The sequence below is a fragment of the Coffea arabica genome, chromosome 2e, assembly GCF_036785885.1.
Source record: "Coffea arabica cultivar ET-39 chromosome 2e, Coffea Arabica ET-39 HiFi, whole genome shotgun sequence".
Lineage (NCBI taxonomy): Eukaryota > Viridiplantae > Streptophyta > Magnoliopsida > Gentianales > Rubiaceae > Coffea > Coffea arabica.
Window position 1 is genome coordinate 14,036,827 of NC_092313.1, and position 16,468 is coordinate 14,053,294.

Below are 16,468 nucleotides of genomic sequence, written 5' to 3' on the forward strand. Positions count from 1 at the left end.
GAGCAAGGATTAACCATCCGCAGCAACAGAATGAGCAATTACAAAGAGCATCTGAAAGAGTGAATGATGCAAGAGTTGCTACTATGCTTCAAAATGAACAGCTAGTGACCAAATGTGAAGAATTCAAAACTATAATCCGGTCATTGCAAGAAAAAATGGCCAAGTATAAAGGGGTTCTTAAAGAAAGGAGGAGGACTGACTCCAAAGGGAGGAAGCTAATATATGTAATTGTAGTGGTGCTTGTTGTAGTAGTAATTGCTATAATGAAAGAAAAGAAAAAGGAACAAATGTATTTTCTGCCATGAACACCATGTAATATGAATCATTCAAGTTAGTATAAAATTATGGTTTGTCATATAAGTTGGTTATATGAGAGAGAAAAAAAAAGCAATGTGGAAAACATAATCAGCAAAACAATGGAAACAACAAAGGTAGTAACTTCATAAACTAGTCCATAGTTCATTGCATAAACTACCAGGAAGATCATCTTCCACTTTACTAATATAAAGTATGAAAATAGCATATCCTAGTGTTCAACCAAACAAAAAAAGACCATATCTGTTTTCTAAACCCTTCAAAAGCATGTTTCCATTACAAAAGAGGAACATATCCTTTACGGGCTATATTATCATCCTAACAGTTAGATGAACCTTCATTAGGTGGTATCCGAGAGTCTTGATGCACACGAGTCCTAGTGCTGGAAGATTGACTAGAGAACAATACATCACCAAATCTTGTTGAATGCCTTTGGATTTGGTACAAATAAAACAAGTTATTGGTGATGTATTATCTTGCCTATGAATTGTATATGAATTGCAGAACAATATATACCTGAGTAGTGGGTATACTACCCTTATTAGTATTGGTATTAGTGCTCAATTGTGAGCCTCCGGTCAGGGGGTCATTTGTCCACTAGTTACACATGACATTAGTTAGTTTAAATGCACCTGAAATTAAGCAAAACTGTGTAAAAATACAGCTGAAATACTTACCATTTGAACTGTCCGGGTTTCAGAAGTGTTGTGAGATTGCATGGCCATCCTTGCCACCTGTCATTAATGAGAAAGACATTAATACAAGTTAAAAATGAACAAGTTTGGAAATATATACATAATGCCTAAGATAATATTGAATCACCATATCAGATGGGATGAAATTTCTGCCATCAGACATGCCAATACCATTCCAATTTCCAAATCCAGAAAGCGGTGGAGGACATCCTGAAAATTCACCTCTCCCTCTTTTCCCTCTGGCCCCACCTCTAATTGAGGATTCCACTCCCCTACCATTACCTCTTCCCCTACCATTACCTCTGCCCTTTCTATTACCCCTTCCATTGCCACCAGTCATATTGACATTAGCATTCTGTGTGTCCATATTAACCGTTCTCGGTCTTTCACCAATATTTTTTGGAGGGGCTGTACCTCCTCCCCTTCTTGTTTGAGTGGCACTTTCATCCTACAAAAGTAACTAAATTAGTAAATAAACTAAGGAAGGAAATTATTAAACACAATTTAAGGCATCATACACAACCTGTCATGGTTGCTTGCATGTCTTCTTATTATGACCAGGCATATTACAGTTGCTGCAGTGGGTTATAGTACCCTTTCTGGTTACCACATCATTATTCACAAGCTCATCTGCACTTTTTCTTCGTAGCTTTCTTGGTCTGCCAGGTCTTCTCCTTAGTTTTGGTGGTTGAATAGACAGGCCACTTGTTTGAACCCATAGACCCTCTTCTGGAATAGGAACTACCATACCCTTATAAGCTCTACAATAGTACTCTATACTATAATATGGATGGATAAGGTCTGCTGGTTCTTGATCAGAATCTATAATTGCTGCACATGCATGCACACAAGGAACACCAGTTATATCCCATTCTCTACAAGTACAAGTTCTTGAATTCAGGTTAACAACTTTGTGCCCTGCATAGCCTGTGATCTCTCATATGCCTTGACTAGCTTGAACAGCTTCATATTCCATTGCTCGTGCCTTAATTTTCTCCACTTTATCATGGATTCTTGGACAAATTTTTCCTTTGACCTTAGATATGAACTCTCTCTTTTCTTGGTATCTACACATAATCAGTCTTCTAATTGCTTCAAACATAGATAAAATTGGCTCCTCCCTTGCCTCTTTAATATATTGGTTGAAGGATTCACTAACGTTGTTACTCAAAAGATCACACTTTGATCTTGGATTGAACATGCACCTTGACCAAAGATTAGCTGGAATAGCACTCAACCAGTCATAAGCTTCCCTATTAGCAACCTGGAGTTCTCTCATCTTTTGTGACCATCCATCTGTCTCATATGCTCGTGCAGCAGCCCACATGATATCCCTAAGTGCCTTGTCCTTAAACCTCAGTTTGAAATTGGCATACATATGCCTAACACAGAACCTATGTTCCACCCCAGGAAACAGCACATCAAATGTCTCAACCAGACCCTACAAAATAGCAACATCATCAATCAGATTTGGTTTAATTATAGCAGTAATAAACTCATATATGAATGTTGGAAAAATTTAATGGCAAGTTTACCTTTTGTCTGTCAGAAATGAACACCCAATTCATGTCGGCTGGTGATCCAATATGAGTAGTCAGAAGTTCTAGAAACCAATGCCAGCTTTCCTTACATTCAGATTCCACGTAAGCCATTGCTATAGGATACATCTGATTATTTCCATCCCTCCCAACAGCATGCATTAGATGTCCCCCAAGTCTTCCTTTGAGATGGCAAGCATCTAAACCTATAACTGGTCTGCAGCCACTTATAAACCATCCTTTTGTGCCCCAAACATAACAAACATTCTCTGAAATATGGGATTGACAGATGCTGGAACAACTTCTGTCATAACATAGGCTGCAGAACCAGGATTATTCAGCATAATAGTTGCACAATAATCTCTTAATCTGGCATATTGTTTCTTATGATCCCCAAACATTTCAGAATGTGCATGTTTCTTGGCCCTGTACACCTTCCATCTAGAAACTCTTAATTTAAACTTTCTTTTAATTGTCTTTCGAAATCCCTTAAGTTTCCAGTCAGGATCATCAGCCAATTCCTTTTTGAAGTGTTCAGCCAACCATCTTGAATTTGCACTAACATTCTTATAAGACCAAGGACATCTATGAGGGGTGCCTTTCAAGCTTTTCACCTGCATTGCTTTAGTTTTTCTATAATAACTCGCATATATTCTCCAACCACATTCTTTATTGCATATTGCAATGATTTTGTTACTATCATTCTTTTGGAACTTCAACTCAAAACCTTTAAGGATGGAATACATTCGAATTGCCTTTCTAAACACATGTGTGGTTAGGAAAATGAGGCCTACCACAATTTTAGGATCAACCATGTCTCTTTCCTCATTAAATTCAGGTAATTGTTCTCTATTTTCATCATCATCAGACTGAATGGCAGTTTCAAGTACTTCAGCATCAACAATATTTTCATGCTCAACAAACTTACCCTCTTTTCTAGCCTCAACAAAGGCTCTATAATCACCACTAAGTAATTCAACATATTGTTGGTACTGTCCTAAGTTGAGGCCCACTAGTTACCTCAGTAGTATTATCACCAATATCACAGCTATCACTTAATGTGTCCCCATCTTAGAAATAATCAAAATCTGAGTCATATTCAGAAGATTGCTCACTTTCAGGTGTGTATGAGTCATCAGATTCTGTTTCTGATTCATTCACATCATGATCAACCTCTGGTTCAACATTATCATTCACCCCACCAACCCCTAAACCATCATTACCAGTCCCAACTCCCTGATTAGCATTTATATTGCTATTACCTACAGCTTCAACACCATCTTGCTGATTCCCATTATTATTTTCTACATCCCCATTATCATTTACCTCTCCAACATAGATATGAATGTATGGTTCATCCCTAAACATCCCAAACATATACATGACTGCTGTTTCACTATTAAGTAAGGCAAATTCATCATCCGGTATTTTAAAGCAAATTTGAGTGTTTATGGGCACGTTCAGTCCTTTTAGCAGCCCCCAGATCTCAAATCTTGACATATAATCTGGGTCAATATAATTGAAATGTTTTATATCCCCACCCACATATGTTAGTCCTGGATTTTTTACAAAATGGCCCCCATAATGGACTTCGAATGAGAACATACTTTCCAATGGTGATAACCACACTGGTACGCGACAAAAAAACAATAAATCTGAGTGAGGGACCACAAAACCACCTTTATTGAACTTAATTAACATACTGTAATTAGCAATAATAAACTTAAAAGACACTACCAACACCGACCCATGCTCAACAGACTAGAATCTTGTAAAGAAACCTATAAACAAAACAATTATTGCATGAAAATGACAGATAAGAAAATTTGGTCGCAATCAACCCGACATGGAACCAACATAACGACCACATGCAATATATATATTCCATCACAACCATACAAATACCCATTCTAAAACTAAAGCCCACTGCTTTGGGCATCCAGATCCACACAAAAAAGGGTAAAAGTCGATTAAATAAAGAAAAAATTAGGGCTTTGCATATTACCTGATTTGTTGAGATACTCTAAATATTCTACTTGTTTTTGGATTCTTCAGACTGTCTTTTGCTTTTGCCCACTTCTAGTTATCCTCTGCAGTCATTCGGCTTTGGTTCTTCCTCGATCGCAAGAAAAAGGCAAAAAATTTGGCAAACTCAAGATCAGCTTTGCCTTGTACTTTCTGCCCGACATGTTGGGTTTGGAGGAGAAGAATGGTGATTTTGTCCGTTCAGTTATTATTTGAGGATAAAGTTGTCATTTGAGTCCTAAAATAAACGGTGTGTAAATATCCGTTACTTTTCAGTGGACCTTGGGTGCGTTTTGCCTATAAACATATTTAGGGGTGTATTGTGCAACTCATATGAGAGTTCAGGTGGTTTTCTGCATTTAACCCTTAAACGGGACCATACGTAGATTTTCAAATTTATTTTACTTTAACGAAGAGTGGTAAAATATGTAGATGCCATCCAAAGCACTCCGCGGATTATATGTATGGTTAAAATCGTCTATATATGTAGCAGGGGCGGGGCACTGGGGGCCCTACAGGGGCGGATTTAAGGTGGGGGCACTGAGGGCATGGGTCCCCACTGCCTCCCCTCAAATTTGTATAATAGTTATATAATTTTGATATAATTGTAAAGCGTCCCCAGAGTTTTTTTAGAACAAATGTGAAAAATAGGTCATAAAATTTATATCATTCACTTTCCTCCCCTGGTCTCCCATTTTTTCCCCAACAGAGCCAAGTACCAATTATATCAGTCTTTTCTTTTGGTCCCCACTCCCCAATTCCCTTTCCTCCTCTGGTCCCCATTTTCCCTTCACAACCGAAGGCTCTTCTTTTTTCCCCCATTTGTACTTGTTGGTGAATTTTATTTTTTTGCTTAAAAAAAATTAGAAAAAGAGTAGATAAAAAATTTTGGTATTATTTTTGCCCCCACTAAAATTTTTTTCTGGCTCCGCCCCTGATATGTAGAGGAAGTTGCACTACTTGCTATCCATTCTTGCAAATGCCTGCCTCAGTTGTCTTAGAACTCGAGCTGAGTATAGTCATGAAGAAAATTTACTACTTTTTCACCCTCGGGCTCTTCTTGTTAAGTTATCTGATAGATAGTTTAGCCACGACGGCCACCAACATTACCACAGATCAATTAGCCCTTCTTTCTTTGAGAGCTAAAATCACTTCAGATCCTCAACAAATGCTAGCCAACAACTGGTCCGTTGCTTCTTCAGTTTGTGAATGGAGAGGAGTCACTTGCGGCTCTCGCCACCGCAGAGTGACTGCCTTGAACATCTCCAACTTGGGTTTTACCGGCACTATTCCTCCACAGTTGGGGAATCTGTCATTTCTCAAGTCCATTGACATCAGTGTGAACGATTTTCATGGAGAACTTCCCCATGAATTGATTCGATTATGCAGGCTACGAGTCCTTGATTTTGCCATTAACAAGCTTAGTGGAGATATTCCATCTTGGGTTGGTTCCTTGCAAGAACTCCAACACTTTTCTATCGAGAACAATAGCTTTACGGGCTTTGTCCCAGCTTCTCTCTCCAACATGTCAAAGCTAGATACTTTGATACTGTCATTCAATCCCTTGCAAGGAACAATTCCAATGGAGATTGGATATCTAGGCAACTTGAAGGAAATAGTTATGTACCATAATCGGCTTTCAGGTTCTTTGCCACTGGGGATGTTCAATATTTCCTCGCTGGAATATATTGGTCTTGCTGATAATAGCCTATCTGGCAGTCTTCCAGTTGGCATCTGCCCCCGTCTTCAAGGACTCAAATGGCTTGACCTTTCCCACAACAAATTCAGTGGTATGATACCGTCATCGTTATCTGAATGTTCAAAGCTTCAAGTATTGGGGATGTCTTATAACAACTTTACCGGAGTGATACCAGAAGAATTTGGCAACTTGACGGTGCTCGAGGAATTATATCTTGGCAATAACAGCTTAAAAGGTACCCTTCCTAACTTTTGCATTTGTATAGATAAACGGCTTAAAATGTGAATGTTTGCATTTACATAAACGTAATCAACAAGTGCCCCTAGGTACGCATTACAAAAGTGCATAATCTAATATAGCTTTGTTTTATGTTAACTCTTTTTTGCTTGTTAAAATCGTCTTGTGATGAGAAGAAAAGTTGGATTAGAAAATTTAGCACTGTCTTTTAATGCAAGTATGATGAGTACTCGATCCATGATTTTAGTGCTTGATGTAAGTTCTCATGTTACAAAAGCTAAAATCTGTTTTATTTTTGTTTTGGTTACAAAGATTGTTGTAAGACATACTGCACAAATTGCTTTGCGAAGTCAATATAGCTTAAATGGTAACCATCGTAAGTCCTAACTGTTGGGTTTGTGCAAAATTGAGATTTAGATATAATTAGAGCCGGTAGCATGTCTCAATTTTCAAGTTTCAATGAGCTACTCATGCCCAAAGTGACTATGAGGAGGACAGATTCAAAGAAAAAAAAAAATTGGAATGGGCCTTAGATAGGGTTAATTTCATAAATACCCAGCAATTAATAGGATTACTTGTTGTAATAATGGGTACACATTGGGACCTAGCTATAATCATTGCTTCTTTTTTTCCGGGCTCTCTTTCATTTTTTTTTTAATTTATTTTTTTCTTGCTTGATTTGTTTATAATTGACTCTAACTCATCAACCAAGGTGGCTTTCAATCTTTCCTTGAACTCTTAACATTTCTTTCTTGCTGAATTCCCCACAGTTCCAATTAGTTTACTACTTAACATTGAATGTATCAAAACCCATTACAAGGAAAAGTACTAGGCTTAATCACGTATTGCCCCCCTCTAATTGTGATCATGTAACAAATTAACCCTTTGTATTCACAAATTAAATCTACAAATGACTACTCCTTGTGTCTTTAGTAAAAAGATAATTTTAGCCTCATTATTAGACATTCTCATATGATCTTTTTTCTTTTCTCTTTCTTCTTCATCATTTTGCTATTATATACAGATTTCTTTCTACTCCTCCTCCTCCTCCTCCTCCATATCGATTGTCAAATATATTGTTAATAAGCACAGAGAAGAAAAGAAGACGAAGAAAAAAGAAAACAAAAGTAAAATAGTTATACCAAATATTTAATATTTATTTATGGTAACAATTAATGCATAACAAGTATTTGTTTAATAAAATAGAAGTTACTTAGAATAAGTGTATGCTTTTAAATTTTTTATGATAATTAATTTTTTTTGCAAGAAATTATATAGTACATTATTATCAAAATTTGTATTTCATAATAGGCATTGAGAACGAGGAAAGAGAGGCTTAAACAATAATAAGGAAAACGACACGATAAAAATATTCTAATACTAAGGGCATAATTGTCATTTCCTACCCAAATACATTAGACTATTATAATATAGGGGGACAATTTGCTTCTAATGCCTGGTTAATTACAAGGAAGGAATATATAATTGAGCCCAAACACTGTGATAACCTCCCGATCGATTTTTACATTGTTTATTTTTTGAGTAAAGTTTCAAATTTACTGCCTATAATAGCACCAAGAGACTACCGAAAATGAAAGAGATTTCCAGCATAAGCCTAAGTGCGTCCTTATTTTTGTAATTTCCGAAGCTATTTTGCCGAAATTGATGGAAAAAAAAATCAAAATCATTTTAACAATACCTGTTTTATTTTCTGATTATTTTGCCTCTACTGCCAGCGAAAAGTCTAGCAATGCAAACCATTGAAGTAAGAGTTAAACAGTCTTTTATTCAAATTACAACAAATAATATAGTGGAACAGCAGCTCAGAGTCATAGCCCTCACGGGTCAAGGGGCGCAGGCTGGCAGACACTGCCCAAGTGTTCCAAAGTTTTTGTTCTCACTATCTAATGATATTCTGAACTCCCCTGTATCGGTTCATCAGTAACAAAAAGCTGTCAAATGATTTTGAGAAATTGGTTAGATGCTGTTCTTTTGAAGAGTCGAAAATTTTCTTAGTTTTTTTTTTTTTTTTTTTCAAATTTATCCTGCCCAATAAATCTCTAAGTAGCTGAATTTGTAGACAATTTAAATTTAATGGCCAACTCAAATGTACCAGTCCAAAATTTTCAAAATCAGGGTTGAAGTGTTGAAGACAATTTTGCAGGTGTGATCCCACAGGTGGTTGGGAATTTAACCTTGCTCACAGTGCTAGATCTAACTCAAAATAAGTTGACAGGTATTGATGCATTTTCATGAACAACAACTCACTATGAGTTTCTCATTTCTGAATTTATGTATTGCGTTAACATTTGTAAACTTTATAGGTACCATACCAAAAGAGTTTGGCCACCTAAAGAATCTAAACCTACTTAATCTGGGCTCAAATAGCCTAACTGGATCCATACCAGACCAAATATTCAACATCTCAATGCTACAGGAACTAACCCTGACGCAGAATAATCTTTCTGGAGGACTTCCACCATCCATGGGTTTTGGATTAATCAACCTTGAAGAGCTTTTTCTAGATCTAAATGAGTTTGATGGAGCCATACCAGCCTCGATCTCTAATGCATCTAAATTAACTACATTAGACTTGGATACAAACAAATTCAGTGGTCTAATTCCAAGCTCTCTTGGGGATCTAAGACTACTAGAAATACTGGATCTCTCTAAAAATCATTTGACCACTGAGCCTTGGTCAAGAGAATTGAGCTTCATCAATTACTTGACAAATTGTAAGTATTTGAAACAATTAGCTTTTTATGACAATCCGATGCACGGTTTTCTTCCGATATCAGTTGGAAACCTTTCAACTTCTATGGAGAGATTCTATGCATATGATTGCGGAATCAAGGGAAGCATTCCTGATGCAATTGGGAATTTGAGCAATCTATTTGTTTTGAGCCTATTTGCAAATCACCTGAGTAGGTCCGTTCCAGTCACAGTGAAACATTTGCAAAAGCTTCAAGTTTTGAATTTCCATGGTAACCAATTGAGTGGTTCAATTCCAGATAGTCTTTGTGAGTTAAAGAGCTTGTTCGTATTATCTTTGGAGCAAAATCAGTTTCGTGGGTCAATACCATCATGCTTAAGTAATGTCAGTTCTCTGAGAGTAATTATCTTTGCTGGGAACTTATTAAACTCAAGTATACCTGCAAGCTTGTGGAACCTCACTGATCTCTTTTCCTTGAATCTGTCGAACAATTCCTTGAGTGGTTCACTTCCTCAAGAAATTGAAAATTTGACGGTATTAACACTATTGGATTTGTCAGGGAATTACCTTAATGGGAACATTCCAAGTTCCATAGGAAGTTTGCAAACTTTAGCCAAACTTTCTTTAGCACAGAATAAACTTGAGGGACCTATCCCGGACTCGGTCGGGCATATGTTAAGCTTGGAAGTTTTGGACCTATCCAATAATAGTCTATCAGGTCCAATCCCAAAGTCCTTGGAGACACTTTCATATCTCAACTACATCAATCTTTCTTTCAACCGCTTAACAGGAGAAATTCCATCCGGTGGTCCTTTCGAGAGCTTCACATACGAATCATTCATATTTAATGATGACTTGTGTGGCGCTCAAAGATTTCATGTTCCCCCGTGTAGTTCTCATCAGATTCACCAATCGAGTCGAAAGAAAGTGTTTCAAATATTAGGCATTGTATTAGGTATTGCAGCAGCAATAATTGCTCCAACTGCTGCAATTTTGCTTTTAAGATGGCGAAGAAAGGATGAGGTTTCAAGGAATACTGGCTTATTGCCCACAGTTGTTCCCAGAAGGATTTCATATTATGAACTTATGCAAGCAACCAATGGCTATGATGAAAGCAATTTACTTGGAAAAGGGAGTTTTGGATCTGTTTATAAAGGTATTTTAACAGATGGGACAATTGTCGCTGTGAAAGTCTTCACTTTGCTAGACGAAGTCACTTCTAAGAGTTTTGATGCAGAATGTCAAGCTCTACGCAACCTTCGTCATAGAAATATAATCAAAGTGATTGGCAGTTGTTCTAATCTTGACTTCAAAGCCTTAGTGCTTGATTATATACCCAACGGGAGTCTTGAAAAATGGTTGTATTCTCATAACCATTGCTTAGATCTGCCGCAAAGACTAAGCATAATGATAGATGTTGCCTCTGCATTGGAATATCTCCATTATGGTTGCACGACACCAGTGATTCACTCTGATCTGAAACCTAGCAACATATTGCTTGACAGAGATATGGTTGCTTATGTATGTGACTTTGGCATTGCAAAGTTTTTGGATGAAGGAAACAGTGTTTTGCTTACCAAGACTCTTGCAACACTTGGATACATGGCTCCAGGTTGGCCATATCTGACTTCCTTTAAATTGTTTCTATATCTAAAATTTGTAGAATTTTGTGTCAATTTCTTCAGTTTCCTCTTCTTTTTGTTTAACCATGATTGATTGCCTTTCGTATTATAGAGTATGGAGTTGAAGGGCTGGTGTCAACAAGAGTTGACGTGTATAGTTTTGGCATAATTATGATGGAAACATTTTCAAGAATGAAGCCTAGTGATGAAATGTTCAAAGATGATTTGAGCCTGAAGAGTTGGATAGAAGAATCTCTACCTGATGCAATATTTCAGGTCGCAGATCGCAACTTACTCGGGGAACAAGATAAGCATTTCAATGAGAAGTTGGAGTGCATATCAATGATATTCAATTTGGCTTTAAGTTGCTGCACTGAATACCCACAAGATCGGATTAATATGAAAGATGTCGTGACAACACTCAAGAAGATAAAACGTAAACTTGACGCTTAATCAGGTGCCTCGTGAAAGTATATTCTCATAACTTAATCCCACAAAACAAGTTTCTTCTTCTTGAATAATCTTTAGAGTATCTTGTCTGCAGGATGATGCCAAGAATTGGAACGTGATGCAAGACAATAAATGTTGTCATCCAAGTTAGAAATTAATAGGTGCTAAAGTTTTATTCCCTTCTCTGAAAATGTTGTTTTGTGAATCTATTTGCAGGTATGTAATGCTAAGTGCATTTTCTTAGTTGTTATTTGAGAGAAATCCAGAGGAAAATCACATAGGAGGTGACAGCATTTGAAATTAGAACTGAAGCACGTTATTTCTAATTCCGACCCAAAATTGTATGTGCATAGTCTTGCTTCGTGAAAGTTGAAACTCTCCATTTGATTTATGCATTTTGCAGATTAGACCATTTTCTTCCTGTTTCCTTGTACTTTAGTTTTTCTTTTGCTCTTGAGAAATTTAGAAAGCCCCATTTAATTAACATATTATATTACAAAGAGTCTTTTGTACTACAAGTTTTTGCATCAATTTAGACCACGAAAAGACTCTTTACTACTTTCTCCCTTTTGTTTCGTGGTTTTTCTTTATTCAATCATGATTTTTGAAGTCTTTATATATGCAGAATTTCTTCTATGTTGGTACTGTATGCTATTCCATTGTTGTTGATAATGGAGTGTAGCAAAGTAGTACAACCGCGCATATAAATCAGGCATTTTTTGCAATCGATTTGAAATTAAAATCACCAAAATTGGTTAGCTAAATTTGATTTAATTAGTGATAATTCGGTTCATTTAGTTAATTATTGAGCTTATGTTCGGTTAAGTTATTTTAGTATTTACAACTTTGTAACTATGTTACTTCCAACTGTTTTATCAAGATACTGTACTTTTAAATGTAACAAACAACTATCTAAATTTAAAGCAAACACACACTTACTTTTGACTTAATAGGCAATATCTCAATCTAAACATAAATCTTACTCCATTTTTTCTTTTCTTTACTCCATTCCAACTCAACAAGGTTCAATAGAGTCTCCGTATCTTCCAGTAATTAATGCAACGTACTTGAAATTTAATTGGTGCTAAAACTGCTTACATTTTTCAAATAGATTCACAAGTTTAGACAAAATTTAATATTTACCCGTTTGTGTGTAGGTAAAATGCTATACTTGTATTAAATCAGCTCTAAGGGTAAAAATTACATCACACGCCCAGATACAATGTATTTGAAGAATAGATACTATAGATCTAAAAATTGATAAGAACTATATTGTAAAGCTCCAATAATAAATGCTTCAGTCGCTAGATTTATTAATTAACTATTTCAAGTTTCATTATTAATTGTGAGACTTGTCAAGATAGAACCAAGAAATCCAGATCTGACAACCAAAATTTGAAAACTTAGATCTAATAACAAAATAAATTAACTTATGAAAAAATTCATGCTAGAAATCCATAAGAGAGAAGAAAACTCTCACTAAAGTATGAAAATGCAAAAAAAAAAAAAAAAAAAAAAAAGAAGAAGAAGAAGAAGAAGAGGGAAGGAGACCCTCCCTTGTAGGAGATCTTCTGAAGGAGGAAAAGTTAAAAGGAATGAGGAGAGTTTTGGTTGACAGAAAAGTGACGTATTGGGGGTAGCATTGGGCTTCAAATCCTCTGTCCTCAAAGTAGTCTCTATCCCCTCTGTCCCTTATTTATACAGCTGTCACGTGTCTTTAATCTTTTGTTAATCCAAATTCAAATAAATTTTAGATTAAATAACTATTTCTTGCAAACAAGTGAATTTTGGAATATCTAAAATTTAATTATAAATAAGAAAATATTACCTGTGACAATTGCGTTGAGCACAACATACGTTGGCTATTTGGTTCCCATATGTTTAAACCATCTTTACTACCAATAGGACCTTCATGCACATGCTTAAAAATAAAAAATATAAATGAATAATTATATCATCAAGACTCAAAAAAATTATATCAGCATAATATCTAATTAAAAAGCTTGCTTTTTATGCAAACAAACCCATTGTTTATTTGAGTTTAGGTTAACAAAAGATTAATGACACGTGGCAAATGTATAAATAAGGGACAGAGGGGACAGAGATTATTTTGGGGACAGTGGATTTGAAGCCGTAGCATTGTTCCAACATCTTCCGATATAATTGCCACGTTGTATGCTGCCAACTTTGTATACCATGTTAGATACCACTTACATTCACCATTCAATGTCTAACATGAAACTAACATAGGTATAGTGGAGGGATTCCCTCCCTTAAACAGGCCTTTTTTCAATTATTTTCTTGGCTTCTCTATTCTGTTACCCTCCATCCACTTTGATTTTGATGACTGAAAACAAGGTCATAATCATTCATGATAAGCATTTTGTTACAATTTTTGAGAAAAATAATAAGAGAAGAAAATGATAAGAGTTTATTATTTTGTAAAACTTACACAACTTATAACATGATTTTACTCTATTTATAGAGTTCAAAACAACTCTACTAATTATCCCACTAACTCCACTAACTATCCCACTAATTCTACTAACTTCACTAATTTCACTAGTTACTCCACTAACTCCACTAATTCCACTAACTAGGTGGAACAAAATAAACAAACATGGTCAACTAAAAAATAATTGAATATATTTCTAATAATCCCTCCCTTAAACTGAAAGTTTTCCAAACATTCAATTTAATAGGATTTATCAACTGCACAGACTCCAAGTAGCTTCCTTAATTTGTGAAACGTGGATAACTTCAGTGGTTTGGTCATTTTGTCAGCAATTTGATCTTTACTTTTACAGTAGAGAAAATTAATTATTCCATCCCTTATAAACTCCCTTAGAAGTAAAATTTCACATGTATTTGGTTCTTCTATGGAGAACTTGATTTTTTGAGAGTTTGATAGCAGAACTATTGTCACGGTAAATTGCAGTAGCTCATTCTTACTGAAAATGCAACTCTTTAAAAATATTCCTATTGTCACGGTAAATTGTAGTAGCTCATTCTTACTGAAAATACAACTATTTAAAAATATATCTTAGCCACATTGCTTGACAGGCACATGTCATTGCAGTTACATACTTTGTTTCAGTTGTTGATAAAGTAATAATTGGTTGCTTCTTTGAATACCATGAAATAGCTGCTGAACTCATCATGAATATATAGCCAAACATACTCTTTCTATCATCAAGATTGCCTGCATAGTCACTATCAGTAAAACCAAATAAATATGATTTTTTACTATTCTTGTAGAACAACTCATATTTAATGGTTCCCTGCAAGTATCGAAGAATTCTCTTGGCAGTTAGAAGATGTGTCTCCCTTGGATTTTTCATGTATCTACTAATAAAACTTACAGTATGCATGATATCAGGTCTTGTGTCTATCAAATACATGAGACTTCTCACAATTTGCTTGTAAAGGGTGCTATCAACCCTTTTTCCTTCAAATTCTTTGATGAGTTTTAAATCCACTTCAATTGATGTATTAACAGAATTACAATTCTTCATTTGAAACCCGTTCAAAATTTCTTGTACATATTTCCTTTGAAAGATAAAAATTCCAGCAGCAGATTGCACCACTTCAATGCCCAAAAAATAATGTATCTTTTTAAGATTAGACATATCAAATTCAGCCATCATAGATTTTTTTAAATTTCTCAAACATGGCACTATCATTTTCAGTAAAAATAAGACCGTCAACCTATAAACAAACAATGAGTAATTTACCTCCATCTCCAATTTTTATAAAAAAGTGTATGTTCATATGGACATTTTTTAAATCCCTCTTTAGAAAAATATACGATTATACCAAACACGTGAGACTTGTTTTAATCTATATAATACCTTTTTGAGTTTGTATATCTTATGTTCACTTCCAACCTTCACATAACCAGGAGGTTGATCAATAAATACCTGTTCCTGTAAATCACCATGTAAAAATGCTAATTTCACATCCAACTGGAAGACAGGCCATTAATGTTGTGCTGCCAATGCATTCACTATCCTGATCGTGTCATGCCTTACGACTGGAACAAAAATTTCTTCATAATCCACACCAAATTCTTGCTTATAGTCTTTAGCTACTAAACGTGCTTTGTACTTGTCAACTTCTCCATTCTCCTTCAATTTCATCTTCTACACCCACTTGACACCAATTGATTTTTATCTTTCTAGAAGATCAGTTAACTCCCATGTGTTGTTCGTTCAATAGTTGCAACTTTTTCATCCATTGTCTTCTGCCACTTTGAATCTTTGATAGTCTCTTCAAAAACTATAGGATCACAATTAAAAAATAGAGCAAAAAATGTAAGTGGATCCTTAGATTGGTCAATTTCAATTATCTCATAATCGATTGTCCATGTAGATCTTTTTCTAATACGTTGAAGTCGTCCTTCATTTTCTGCTACTGTTTGGGAACTTGGAACATCATTTAAACCATCTGATGGAATTTGTTCTGTCAGCTGTTGCCTGTTTTCTTCATCAATTTCATCAAAATCAGCAGGTATTTCTTGTTTAATACATTGCTACTTCATGGCCAAAAATTTTTCTCATCAAAAATTACATCCCGACTGATGACAATTTTCTTAGTGATGAAATTGTAAAGCTTGTAATCCTTTGATTGATCACTAACACAAAAAAAAAAATACATTTTTCTGCCTTATTATCTAAATTTGTCCTCTTTTGGTTTGAAATATGAGTATAGGCATTACATCCAAAAATTTTGATATGATCCACTGTTGGTTTCTGTCTGCTCCACGTTTCCTCAGGTGTCATATTTTTAACATTAAGTATGGGACTTCTGTTCAATATATGAATGCTCCAATTGACAGCTTTAGGCCAAAAAAATTTTGAAACACCACTTCTTGTCAAAAAAGTTCTTATCATGTTCAAGATTGAACGATTCTTCCTCTCCGAAATATCATTCTGTGGTAACGTATAGGCTGCTGTAAGTTGCTTCTAGATTCTATACTCCTCACAAAATTTTATAAATTTTTGTGACTTATATTCTCCACCATGATCACTGCGAAAAATCTTTATAGACTTGTCTGTTTCCTTTTCGACAAGAGTCATGAAATTTTTGAAACTTGAAAATGTTTCAGATTTTTTCTGCAAAAAATAGATCCCAGTTTTTCTACTATAATCATCAATAAACATCATAAAATAATG

General features: G+C 35.3%; 2 protein-coding genes across 3 annotated transcripts; one reads left to right on the forward strand and one right to left on the reverse strand.

Annotated features, from left to right (window-relative positions):
- Positions 1 to 528: 528 nt before the first annotated feature.
- Positions 529 to 4,763, reverse strand: LOC140037196 (uncharacterized). Of its 2 annotated transcripts, none has more exons than XM_072081384.1 (6): positions 2,546 to 4,763; positions 1,534 to 2,451; positions 1,138 to 1,458; positions 993 to 1,049; positions 832 to 912; positions 529 to 745 (listed from the first exon to the last, which is right to left on the reverse strand). In XM_072081384.1, the coding sequence occupies exons 3-6, from the start codon at positions 1,375 to 1,377 to the stop codon at positions 725 to 727; spliced, it is 399 nt and encodes a 132-aa protein (XP_071937485.1). In that variant the 5' UTR covers positions 1,378 to 1,458; positions 1,534 to 2,451; positions 2,546 to 4,763; the 3' UTR covers positions 529 to 724. Both variants share the same exon structure in this region; 1 of them encodes a protein (XP_071937485.1).
- Positions 4,764 to 5,594: 831 nt separating this feature from the next.
- Positions 5,595 to 11,706, forward strand: LOC113723954 (uncharacterized). The gene is made up of 5 exons (XM_072077399.1): positions 5,595 to 6,507; positions 8,246 to 8,442; positions 8,746 to 10,834; positions 10,957 to 11,301; positions 11,389 to 11,706. Exons 1-4 carry the CDS (start codon positions 5,595 to 5,597, stop codon positions 11,295 to 11,297), a joined length of 3,540 nt encoding a protein of 1,179 aa, XP_071933500.1. The 3' UTR covers positions 11,298 to 11,301; positions 11,389 to 11,706.
- Positions 11,707 to 16,468: the final 4,762 nt, after the last annotated feature.

Coding starts and splice junctions, on each gene's coding strand:
- LOC140037196 (XM_072081384.1), bottom strand. CDS start 1,377: ATGGACACACAGAATGCTAATGTCAATATGACTGGTGGCAATGGAAGG. Junction 913..992: donor AAACCCGGACAGTTCAAATG/GTAAGTATTTCA, acceptor ATGTGTAACTAG/TGGACAAATGACCCCCTGAC. Junction 746..831: donor GTAGTATACCCACTACTCAG/GTATATATTGTT, acceptor CCAAATCCAAAG/GCATTCAACAAGATTTGGTG.
- LOC113723954 (XM_072077399.1), top strand. CDS start 5,595: ATGAAGAAAATTTACTACTTTTTCACCCTCGGGCTCTTCTTGTTAAGT. Junction 6,508..8,245: donor TGGCAATAACAGCTTAAAAG/GTACCCTTCCTA, acceptor CTCTACTGCCAG/CGAAAAGTCTAGCAATGCAA. Junction 10,835..10,956: donor ACTTGGATACATGGCTCCAG/GTTGGCCATATC, acceptor TTCGTATTATAG/AGTATGGAGTTGAAGGGCTG.